We start from the raw sequence: 13,256 nt of genomic DNA, 5'->3' as shown, positions 1-13,256 counted from the left end.
AGTATGAAGCTTCAAATTATATTCTTGATTCTTCACTTTAAAAGAGTATGCTAAAAAGCCCTCTATTAAAACGTCACTTTTTCAATTATATCAATACATACAGTTAACTTTGTACACTGAACTGCAAAGATGACAAACAACCGTTCACCGAGGAAAACAATCACAGTTGGAAAAAAAAAAAAAAGAACAGCTAATAAAATGACAATGGGAAAACAATATAGGTGTATGAAATAATTAAAGATCACCTAGTAAAAGCAAAGAAACTTCCATTTTAGGACTTTGGATAAATATTTAGAGTGCATATGGCAACAAAAATTGAAATTACAAAAACTTGTTTCTTTGAGAACATGCATCTTGTGACTATGTGGCCAAGTGTTATTTGTAGAAAGCATAAGGATAGGACAGAAAAATGTATCAAGATTGCAGAATAATTTGAAAGATTTTTTTTTTTCAATGGGAAGATATTTTAGACTGATACGCGAACTTCCAAATCTTATGTCTATAAAGACAGTATTTTCCAGTGCGTGAACAGAAGGAAACCAGAAGAGTATATAAACTAAAAACAAAACAAAACAAAGAAGCTTTAAAAAAGGTTATAGTCAATAATAATCACATTAAGAATTATTAGAATTGCTATATCAATCGATCACTAATTATAATGTATATTTATAAATTATTATATTACTATTACATTATCACAGCTGGAAGTTTCAATACAGTGGTAGGACTTGGAAGCAAAAGCATTTTCAAAACTAGTACAAATATTTTGAAAGTACATAATTGCACTCTTTCCTGTTACCATCAACAGGTAATGTTACTCAGAACACACATCACTCAAAAATATGCAAATACAACTTATTGTAAAATAGGGACATTAATTCTAATTCCAAATGTGTACTTATCATAGAATCATAAAATTCACTGTTGGAAAATACCTCCAAGATCACCTGGTCCAACCATCATCCTACTACCAATGTCATCCACTAAACCATGTCCCTAAGCACCATGTCCAACCTTTCCTTAAAACAGAAAGGTCCCAGGAATGGTATAGAATCATAGAATCATAGAATATCCTGAGTTGGAAGGGACCCTTAAGGATCATCAAGTCCAACTCTTTGACACCGCACAGGTCTACCCAAAAGTTCAGACCATGTGCCTAAGTTCACAGTCCAATCTCTTCTTAAATTCAGACAGGCTCGGTGCAGTGACCACTTCCCTGGGGAGCCTGTTCCAGTGTGCAACCACCCTCTCTGTGAAGAACCCCCTCCTGACGTCCAGCCTAAATTTCCCCTGCCTCAGCTTAACCCCGTTCCCGCGGGTCCTGTCACTAGTGTTAATGGAGAAAAGGTCTCCTGCCTCTTGACAACCCCTTACGAGGAAGTTGTAGACTGTGATGAGGTCCCCCCTCAGCCTCCTCTTCTCCAGGCTGAACAGGCCCAGTGACCTCAGCCGTTCCTCGTACGTCTTCCCCTCAAGGCCTTTCACCATCTTCGTAGCCCTCCTCTGGACACTTTCCAACAGTTTCATGTCCTTTTTATACTGTGGTGCCCAGAACTGCACACAGTACTCGAGGTGAGGCCGCACCAGCGCAGAGTAGAGCGGGACAATCACCTCCCTTGACCTACTAGCAATGCCGTGCTTGATGCACCCCAGGATACGATTGGCCCTCCTGGCTGCCAGGGCACACTGCTGGCTCATATTCAACTTGCTGTCTACCACGACCCCCAGATCCCTCTCTTCTAGGCTGCTCTCCAGCATCTCATCGCCCAGTCTGTACATGCAGCCAGGGTTTCCCCGTCCCAGGTGCAGGACCCGGCACTTGCTCTTATTGAACTTCATGCGGTTGGTGATCGCCCAGCTCTCCAACCTGTCCAGATCCCTCTGCAAGGCCTTTACGCCCTCATTTGAGTCCACAACTCCTCCAAGTTTGGTGTCATCAGCAAACTTGCTCAAAATACCCTCTATTCCTACATCCAGATCATTTATAAAAATATTGAAAAGTACCGGCCCTAAAATGGAGCCTTGAGGGACCCCACTGGTGACCGCCCGCCAGCCTGACGCAGCTCCATTTACCATAACCCTTTGGGCCCTGCCCGTTAGCCAATTGCTCACCCATCGTATGATGTTTTTATTTAGCTGTATGGTGGACATTTTGTCCAGTAGGATCCTATGGGAAACCGTGTCAAAAGCCTTGCTGAAGTCCAAAAAAATCACATCAGCTGGTTTCCCTTGGTCCACCATACGGGTGATCTTATCATAAAAGGAAATCAGGTTAGATGCCACCACATCCCTGGGCAACCTCTTCCAATGCCTGACTACTGTTTCTGAGAAGAAATGTCTCCTCATTTCCAACCTGAACCTCCCCTGGCTCAACTTGAGGCCATTCCCTCTAGTCCTATCACTAGTTAACCTGTGTGAAGAGGCCAACTCCAAGCTCCCCACACCTTCCCTTTACGTAGTTGTAGACCAATAAGGTCTCCCTGGAGCCTCCTCTTCACACTAAACAACCCCAGTGCCCTCAAGGCATTCCTGGTAGGACTTGTGTTGTAAATTACATTCTGTGACATTTTTTCTCTATCCCAGAAATAATACTATTTATATACTTTTTCATTCAGGTAAAACTGAAAACACCTTCAGCTAATTAGGAATGAAAAAGAAATTACTGTTTTTTACAGTACTGATTAATGTACACATATATATATGCCCAAAAATACAATGTGAGTGAATACAACCAAGAATACAATCAAGAGGTGCCTGTGCACTTAAAAGTATATTATTCAAAATGATATGCAGGTTCAGTCCTGCAAGATACTTTTGTATGTTGCTGGTCAAAGTCCAGAATATAGAATATCCCGCAGGATTATATTATATTTTTCTAACAGTAACTGAACTCTTGGCATGCTTAAAGTTACACTTGGTGTCATGCTTTGTTGATTGAAGTGAATAATTATATTTTGCAAAAACAAGCATTACAGAAAGCCAAATATTTTGTAGCGCCTGTACCATCACACATGCAATGCATGTAACTTGACTACTTAGATGGTAATGCTTTTAAATCACAACTCACACAGAAAATTTGTGAGGTACTACAGCTTGTGAAATCAAGCCCATAAAGGAACCAACCATGTATTTCTTGCATATCAAGTTATCACTAAGTAAAAGCCATTTGTATAGACTACAGCATAAGTTATAGTTTTGTATTTTAAAACCTCTCTTTTCCTTGCCATCATATCAATTAACGTTTCTCAGAACAAGGAAAACAAGTCTCACATTAAAATTATTACACAGATCATAGACTAATCTTCTGGCTTTTAATACAATCACTGGAATTTAAAAATGTAATAAAATGAAGTCCTACTAGAAAGGTTGGAAGGGTTAATATTGGAAGGGTTTGGGAAGGTCTTTTATTAAGCTCTGCTACTGAGAAATCACAAAATGAATGCAAGTTATTGGACAATTCTGCAAAAATCAAATAGTGTTCAGTATACCATCACACATTAAGTGGAAAGACCTAATCATTTTGAAAATAATATTTATATATAAACTAAATAGTAATTAAACAAAACAAACAAAACATATACACAAAAAATATTTCAAACATCTTGGCCATACTAAGATTTAAAATAATGCTGGTTATTAATTTCTACAGCTGAAGAAAATCTGACAAAAAATAATGTTATTGTCAGGAATTTTATTTTTCAGATGCTACTTTGACAACAACAGGTGGTCCTGTTGGAAACTATAGAACTGAAGTGCAGATTCATTTCTTTCTATAAAATCTGAGAACAACCTTTGCTGCTGTGCACACAAATTCATGCCAGTACAAACAAACATTTATATAGATAATGTACTCACGAGTATGCACACTGTATACGATATGTCGGTTGTCATGACACCGTGCTCTTTAGCTTCTGTTGATATGATGTATATTTTGGCCTCTATTTGCTTAGACATACGTTATAATAGTTAAAATGCTGCCATTGCTCATGCTGTATGGAAATGGTATGGCTACACACATGAAGGATTTATGTGTGTAGTTTTTTGCAAAACTCATAGCTTGTGTTTGTGATGTATTGGAGGAACAGAAGTCTTGTAGAGGAAATGAAAATAAGATTGAATGAAAAATGAAATATATATCTTTTTCCTTGAAAGTGCATGTGTCCAAGTTTAATAATTCTCTCTTTTTTTTGGTTGTTGTTTGTTTGTGTTTATTTATCTCTAATATCCCTAATGGAAAATATCTGAAATCTATTTCTACTCAGAAATATTTGTCTAGCACTACATATCACAGAGATGTACACATATATTCATGATTCATTCATGATTCATTCATGATTCATTCATGAAGAGGGCTCCTTTTTGATGGCAGCTAAGCAAAAGGCAAATAACTCCGTTGTAAAACAACTGAATTTATTCTTATTATAAGACACTGGCAATACTGGGTTGGATTCTGCCTACTGCATGCCTTTCACTTTTCAAGAATCTGATTCAAATAAGAAAAGCACTTGTTTTCTCACTAAGTTATGCTTAACCATCTCTCTGAATTCAAACTGCTTAAATGCCTTCTATAAATGCAAACACTGATTCAAATACAGTTATAAAAAGGATTAAAACACCACTGCAATGTAGCCTACAGTGGATTATACTGAACTTAGAAAACTGTCTCAAGCATGACTATGTTAGTGAAGGACAAGAAATATTTATTGATTTCATGTTATTAATGGCTGAAAATAGCCCTGATATGTACACTTATTCTACCTATTTATTATAAAGCATGTACACCACTCTTAGTCAGTTAAATAACAAGTACTTTTAAGAACTACCATCAGATCAGATTTCATTCTAAAATTAAATTTTAATAAAGTAAGCCTTCTGAGAACTTATGGAGAAACAAAATAATGACATAATATTAAAAAAATAAAAAAATAAAAATAGAGCTTTACTAATAAAAAATCAGTTACTTATAGTATTACTGGGTAAACCAGCAACTTCCTGCTGGTGTATGAAAAAACTAGCTGAAAACTAACTACTGATGTTCAGCTGTGGAGAAATAAAACAAAAAAAATCCCCCCACTCTGGCTTAAAAAGTAGGTTTAAGTGTTAAAATTGTATTATTTCTACATGTGTGACCATGCAACACAAGATAGAACATGTGGGGTATATAGTTAAATTTTGTAACACCCATCTAAAAGATTATAACCTAGACATTCCCCAGCTTGTACTTAAAAGTCCAAATTGTTTTTAAATCATCATTCTCAGTATAATTTCTTGAATCTTTTATCATTGCACAATTACTGTTAAATTATGAATTTAATTCAAAACAAAAAGTGAGGTTTAAATTCCTAAGCTCCATTTGATTACATAAAATAACAACTCTGTTGAGGAAAGATGTATATCTTGCCAGTGTTAACTATGACTTCACTAAAGAAAATGGAATCTTTGCCATCAGTTAGTACTATGGTAGTGAACTACCAATTACTGTTTAAATGTCTTTTCCCTGTCTGAAACCTGGACTCTGAGGGAAGAAATCAATGAGACAAGTTCCATAAGTGACAAAGCACATGACAAAGACTGTCAGCTAAGGGGCAAAAAAAGATCTACTTCTCTCTTTAAATTTCTATTTCCATGTTATTATCTCAAAGATGTCTCTCAAATCCAGTATCAGTTAAATGCGGCTGAGTTTTTTTCTTCTGTGATTCTGGTTAAAATTGGGAGTCTAAAAATAGTTTAAAATTTCAAAATTTTATAGTCCAATACACTAACATTAAGGCTGTTGAAGACATAGTTTTCCAAGAGCAGTATGAACAGTCAATACAAATCCAATCAATGTGAAAGACCGGGACATTAAGTTTGCAGAGAAATGTTCTCTTTAAACAAACAAATGAACAAACAAACAAACAAACAAAACACAGTAAAGTAACAGCATTTCCAGAAAATTGAACTGGAAGTCAGAATGAGTGAGAACTTTGATGCAAAATTTTCCTAATTTTATCAGCTGGCTTCTTCACTTGGAAACTTGGTCACCTTTCCACATAATACAAGCCAAAAATTGGGGATGAGTATGTCTTTTATAGAGAGTTACCTAGTTTAGTTATTTTACAAGTTCTTCAAATTAAAAACGTGGAGAAATACTTTTCATTACAATACTTAAAAGATTTGAAGGGTATTACTGTTTTGGGGAAGGATTTTTTTCTTGAATTATAGCTGAGCTTCAGGGATCTATCCTCATTCTTCTTTTCCTATCTGCAAAATTATCCTGATGTATTCAACCATATTTCACTGAAAACAGCATTTACTGAAAGCTTTTTCATAATGATGTAGAAGGAAGATAGTTTCAAACTATAAGTAATATAGTAAGTATAATATAATTATACTATAAGTATATTAGCAAGTAGGTTCATCGTGATTGTGAAATAAATATGGAAGAAAAATTTGGAAGAAAAATAATTCCATCTCAAAATGCACAGTGTTCTTTATGAAGTCTTTTGTGAAGTCTTAAAAAAAAATTCAAAATATCAGTCTGCCTAGCACTGATATAAACTCTGCCTAGCAAAGATAAGATTATCTAAGCAGAAACTTTTCACATGACATGATAAATAAAGCAAATCTTTTAAAAGAGAAAAACACTGCACTTTCAAGATTATTTTGACCCACAGTGAAATAGCAGAATATGGGTGTTAAATGAAAAAACATCACAAGATAATAAGCATCTCTATGTGTCTTTTGTTTTGAACCCTCTATTTTATTCGTTTTTTTTTTCTTTTTTTTTTTTAAAGGAAACAGAACAATCAAAACAGAATACGTACAGAAGAAACAACATTGAATACATCACAAAAACAAGAAAGAAACATGTTTGCAAAAGAACCATCAATGTTTTTACCAGTGGGGGTTCCAGGGTTTGGAAAGGGAAGGTAGTACCAGTCAGAGGAAAATCAGGAAAAGGCGATTAAAATGTGGACAGCACAAAGAAACAGTTGGAATAGAACAATAAATCTCAAATCCATCTTGACTCAGTGCATGGCCTTCTGCCTATTGCCAAGGTTGACGTGGGACCAGAAACAACCTTTATTGTATAGCACTGCCCTTGATGAAAAGTTGACTTTACTCTCACAAGTGTCAACAGCAGCTTTTCTTCATTTTTGGCAAGAACAGTTTCAGACTTCCAGGTAGTAAAATCAGTTACAGTTATTTATTGATATGCTTCTGCATCAAATTCAGATGACATGAGAAACAGGCCACAGTGCACATTTTATTTGCATCGTGCCATTTGCTCAGGAATCAATAAAATGATCCTCATAGAGGAGTAATTAATTACTCTTAGAGTAAGTATCTCCCCTAAAAAAAAATTAATGGGAAAAAAAAAAAAAAAACAAACAGTTCCATATCTACCATTGCTGCTTCCTTGGAAGTATTTTACATATTCATAGGTTATTCATAGGATTGCAAACAGACATACAATATCATGTATCCCATAAAGTTTAGGATACCTGAAAACTATTCACCACAGAGTTTCCCAAAAGACACACTGGCTGGGCTTTCATAATGCTATCAGGACTTAATACCAGTGACTATCCAACTCTTCTGTAAACTACTTTTCAATTAATTGAAAAAGGTGTGCTTCATAATATAAAATTTATTATTATTATTATTGAAGGTAGTATAATATCAAGAATAAAGTAACACTAACAAGAAAAAGTACAGCCTTTTTTGGTTTGGCTTTGTTTTGTTCTGTTTTCTTGAGTTTCCAATAACTGGATATTAATCTATAAAAAGGTTCTGTTAGTAAATATTATCCCTTTGCATCAAGAAATATTTGACACAGTATGATTACTGTATCTTGATATTGCTGCTGCTTGTCTGTAACAAAGAGAACTAAAACACATGATCTAACGGTAGAATTCTGTTATCTAATAAATGAAAATTCCACTGAGAAAACAAACAAAAATCCAGATCCCCCACCAATCCACCTCAACATTTGGCTAATGAAAAGCCATCTGCTGTGTTTAAGTGTTTCTGCTGAATGGTATACACATTTTGTATTTTAAATTTTCAGTTCTCACAGTGATAACAACATCTCATGGCAACTGCTCCACCCAAAACTTTCCTTTCTGTATTTTAGAGTACTGTAGAGGTATAGGAACCTTAGTACCTCAAGTAGCTTTCAGAGCAAGGAAGAGCCACCTGTAAACATTGATTCTTATAAATCAGAGAAGCACCACACTTTCTGGTATAAATTCCCAGACACATTAGATAAACCTAGCCAGTGGAAAGTTCTCTCCTCACTAACCACCCTCAAATCCTCACTGGATCCACCACTGATTTCCTGTGTTTGCACAAAACAATGCAGCAATAAAGCCACATTCAATGCACAACATAAATACTACAGGAGGAGTACAGCACAAAACTATGTATGTATAGGTAATTTTTTTTTAAACATTCATCCATTGCAAATACTGGGCTTACTAAAATAAAAAGAAATAATAAAGAAAAGGAAACTAAAGAAAAAAGGAAAAAAAGTTTAAAAAAGCTTGCTGCTCTTACATCTAGTGTGCCAGTTACTGTGCAAATCCTGAGAAAAGGAGGAAGAACAGAGTGGGGAGAGTTGACATGAAAACCAAAAAGTTTGGAATACACAATTACAATAATAATAGTAAAGAACCAGTAGTTTATCAGTAATCTAATGGTGTTCAGGAGCTGTACAGTGCTGACACAAAGCTAACAGCAGGAAAAATAAAGAAAAGGCAGTTCTTTTTAATAATTACCACGCTCATGAGTGATGACTGAGGAAGGGAGGACATTTAGTTCAAAGAAAAGGAAACAGGAAAAAAAAAAAAAAAGGAAAAAAAGTTGAGAATTTTTTTTAGCAAACATAAAATATACTTAGTATTGGTTTTGGCAAAATTAGTTTTATACTAAAAGAGAAAGATCAAATAAACAGCAAAACAAAAAAATCCCTCAAATGAGGAAGCATAAAAATACTCTAACATAAGTAGAGTATGCAGTGTTCAAAGAATTATTTATATCTGCATTCAAGATCTGGCTTTTCTAGAAATACAGGCAGCTGGTTAAAATAAAAATGAATCTGTGTCTTGACAGTCCATCCTAAAATTCAGCATTATAAATAGATTTAAATATTTAGTAATTGAAGTATTGTCCAAAAGAGCAAAACATTGTGCAGGATAATTTTCAGTAAAACATCAAAGTAACAGCAAAAATCTTATATGCCAGATAATTTTATCAGTGTTCAATCCACAATCATGTAACCAAAATTTATCCACATGGGTTCACTTTATTTTGTTTACTCACATAAATCTAGCAGGATTTGATTTATAACTTAAACTGTGGGAGCACTTTTAGAGAAACAGCATATATTATCAGCCCTGAAGTAATCCAGTCAAATGTAATAGTTCATGGTTTTGATTTGAGACAAGCAGTTGAATAATCAAGAAATATGCCACATAAAAGAGCTACAGGCACAACAGCCGATGGGATACACAATGTTGCAGGTATGAATTATGAGTGCCAAAATGCAATGATGATTACGCAGTCAAGCTTTTTTACCTTGATTTTAAGATAAAAACATGTTAAAAGATTAGGTCACTGTAGGATTTAAACATAAAAATATACCATAAAAAATATTGAAGGTAAGTGGAGAAAATGTGCTTTGGTAGCTCAGTCAATCACGTAAGAATGAACCTAACAGTTCCAGACAATCACAGGAAGGGAGTCGCAGAACTTACTGTCAGACAGAAGAAAGAAACTGACAGTGAACTGACAACACAGAAGGTAGAAAGCTACATTGGCTCAAAGTCAAAAATGAAGTGTTTTTTTTTTGTTTGTTTGTTTTTGTTTTGTTTTGTTTTTTTAATAATATTTCCCCACAGACAAACAGAAAAAGAGTGTTTCTAAGCAGCAGCTTTCCCAGCAGACTTTTTTTTCCAAACAACAGATACAGCTCTCTTGACCTCTAATATTTAACTTATTGCTTAACTAAATTTCTGGCTTTCATTCTAGCCAAGACAGTTTAAGAAATCAGGTGGGAGCTTTTAATTTCATTTTATGCTGAATCTAGCTGGGGACTTCTGAAATGTTTTACATGCATAAACACTGCTGTTTGTAACTAGAATCTGTTTTCAATTTTGCATGTAATATGGTCTTCACTTCTCCGGAATGTTGGGTAAGGTTCCTTTGAGACATTTCTGAAACTCAACACATGCTAGTAATTTACTACTGACAAGCATGGGCTTTGGTCAGCCAATTAGCTTCAGCCTCTCTATATATATTTAAAGGTTTCTTTCAGATTTGCTTCTACAAAACGTAGAAAAGTTCACAGATTATTTCTGTTAAATTGATATTACCTGATCCCTCTTCGGTCACCATGCCAAGGCCTTCTGCTTTGTTCTGACGTTCGAATGCATTTAGGTCAAGAACACTGCAATGAGAAAAAATTGTATTTGTGCAGTGATTAATGAAAAATGTGCAATATTTCAATTTGTGAAAGACAGAGAAAGATTTGTGATTTCATTTAAGTTTATAATCATACTAGTGTCAAGAAGATACATTTTAGTGGCTTAATATACCTGCCTGCTACAAGATTACAAAATTCAGTGCTACAGACTTAACCTGCTTTTTTGCCCTGCAAACGACAATAGAATTTAGCTCTTTATGATTGATCAAAAAAGTGAACGTATGTGTTTATGATATAAATACTAATTTTCTGGGTTGTAAAGAGGCCACATGATTGACTGCTTTCATATTATAGTCAATTTTATCCCAAGCAGCAAGGTCCCTAAAAAACCTATGTCACTATCAGTTCCATTCAGTTTTCCTCCCTCCATGTTCTGAAAAACTGAAGATGCCATAGGGACATCTATGCTGAATTACCTGGACATAAAAAACATGTACCCTTACAGATTTCTATCTGTGAATCTGCATAGTTCTGCCTTTCATTGGTTAGGATGTCAACTTGCCATGGATAACTTTTGTTCATAAGCAAGAAAGTTTACAAAAGTCATATGAATGTTGATTAACTCCAACCTAACTGAATTTAAAGTGAAACTTCGCTGAAGTCAGTGTTATGAAGAAAGGATATAGCATAGTACCATTGACATAACAGAAGGCTGAGCCTTTAGTCTCAGTCTAGTTTTATGGTTAAATAATGTATTAATGAACATATGGTTTACTCTTAGTGTATTTAAAGAGTTTACATATGATCAACATAAACTGTCAAGAAGCATGAATGGACAAACAAGTCACAGTACCTCCTCAGTTTATTAAATCATGGTTTTCCATTGTACTCTGCAATACTATTAATGCTTCTAACAAATTGTGTTTTCCCAAAATCTTTATGACTACTTAACATTGATCATTAACTTGCTCTCTGCAGTATTACCTCCAGAGTTACAAATTCAGTCCTGAAGAATGCTCCTAACTCTGGAGCTGTTTTCTGGCATATCTCAGAGTAGACACAAATGCCATAAACATTTCCAATAACCAAGGTAGATTGGTTATATGAAGATTTGCATACCATAAGCATCACTTTATCCAACCCAAACTCTAGCAAATTGCAGTGCCCTGGTGCTGTTTGCAAAAGATACATAGCAATTTTCCAAAGTTTTTTTCCAAAAGTATACGTCCTGCGGAAGAAAACCTAAATACAAAATAAAGAATTTTGACAGATATTTTCTTACCTACAGGACTGCATAAGACCAGCAAGACTCTGAAAGAAACCCACATCTTTCTTATCCTTGAGGTAGTCAAGCATTTTCTGCAGTAAACACAGATTATATACTCAGAGAATTAATCTTTATAGCATTTGTTACTCTAATTTACTTAACGTTAAATAGATTCTAGATTACTAGTGAAGTCGGTGTTTTGAAATATCTCTAATATTTACAGGTTTCATAATAAAGCGTCGCTAAGAAAATTCCAGATATAAAAAAATGAAAAGAATATTTAAAGCTCATGCCTTGACAGAACATCAAGTTCATGTCCTTGACGGAAAAGGACATCTATTTTGGATACTCCTTCCTAAAACATGGGAAAAACATGGGAAAGATAATAACTAAAGTCAACACAGTCAGCAGAATTTAGTGCTTCATATAAATATGATCTTGCCAATATTTGGCCACAAATTTCTATTGACTACTATTTCAGCACCAGACTGGACTTGATATGGCTTCAGCTTGTCATGGGTTATTTTAGCTACAATAGCATGTTAGTAGTCAGGGGAGTATTTTTAAAATTTGTTTTAGCTGTAGTGCAGTGTACATTACCTATCTGATAACAGATTGCAATAACAAGAAGTTATTCAGTGGAGTGAACTTAATGAAGATACATGATGATACTTTTTCATAGGTCCCACATATGAAAAAAATATCACAGTGGTCAAAGATCAATCTGTGATCAATCTCAGGTGGAATGCTACAATAATTCACTTTGAGAATGATGTAGAATTAATTTTGAAAAAAAAAAAAAAAAAAACAAAAAAAAAAAAACAAAGAGAATGGGAAAAATAGGTAATAGATAACCTCCAAAAAGAAAAAAGTACAAAAGCAGACAATGTATCATCATAACCCTTAAGATGATAGAAGAGGAACGCCCAGCACGATCAATGGCATACTGATTGCAGCATAGAACTCCAAATGATGATGAATTTTCAAAACCACTTCCACACATCTTCCTCTCCCCACACTACTCATCCCAAGGAAGACTGAGGAGTTCATCTTAGGCCCCAAAGAAAAATTGGAAAGGTGAGGAAAACATCAGAGAAAAGGTACAGAAATGAGGCAACTGTAAAACAGGAATTCTAGCTGAATTATTTGATGCTTTTATGTTACAAAGATGTAACTTAGACTACTGGAATTAGTATTATTGCAACCTAGTAATTGATTCCTGTATTCTTCTCTGAGTTGTTTGACAAATCATTAAAAAAAATAAATAAATTGTTGCATTACAAATTCATATTAAATAACTATATACAAATATCATATTTTTCATAAGTCATTTAAATATCATGACACCACAAAGAACTGTTCAAGTAGATATTTTTCTGAACAATATGTGGTTTTTCAGGTCACTTCCTGGAAACATAGCCTCTGAAAATAATATTATTTTCAGCTGCACTCAAATGCTTCATGGTTGCTTAACAGAGGACCTCATCTATTCCCAGTTGTCTGTATTTCTTCAAACCACCCTACAGCAATGTAGTAATGGCAGCTCTGAAACCTTTCATTTCAGGAATCTTCAACTAGTAC

General features: G+C 34.7%; 1 protein-coding gene across 13 annotated transcripts in view; it reads right to left on the bottom strand.

Annotated features, from left to right (window-relative positions):
- RYR2 (ryanodine receptor 2) overlaps positions 1-13,256 on the bottom strand; it is a 428,706-nt gene that overhangs the window by 28,882 nt on the left and 386,568 nt on the right. For all 13 annotated transcript variants that reach the window (XM_084513246.1, XM_084513253.1, XM_084513254.1 and 10 more), the window contains 2 exons: positions 11,691-11,767; positions 10,359-10,432 (listed from right to left, as the gene is read on the bottom strand). In XM_084513246.1, the coding sequence (XP_084369372.1) occupies positions 10,359-10,432; positions 11,691-11,767 (151 nt within the window). The remainder of the gene's footprint in view (positions 1-10,358; positions 10,433-11,690; positions 11,768-13,256) is intronic.

This window comes from Aythya ferina (genome assembly GCF_964211825.1).
Source record: "Aythya ferina genome assembly, chromosome: 3".
Taxonomy (NCBI): domain Eukaryota; kingdom Metazoa; phylum Chordata; class Aves; order Anseriformes; family Anatidae; genus Aythya; species Aythya ferina.
Note: the sequence above shows the minus strand (reverse complement) of the source record. Positions and strands in the feature narration are given on the sequence as shown.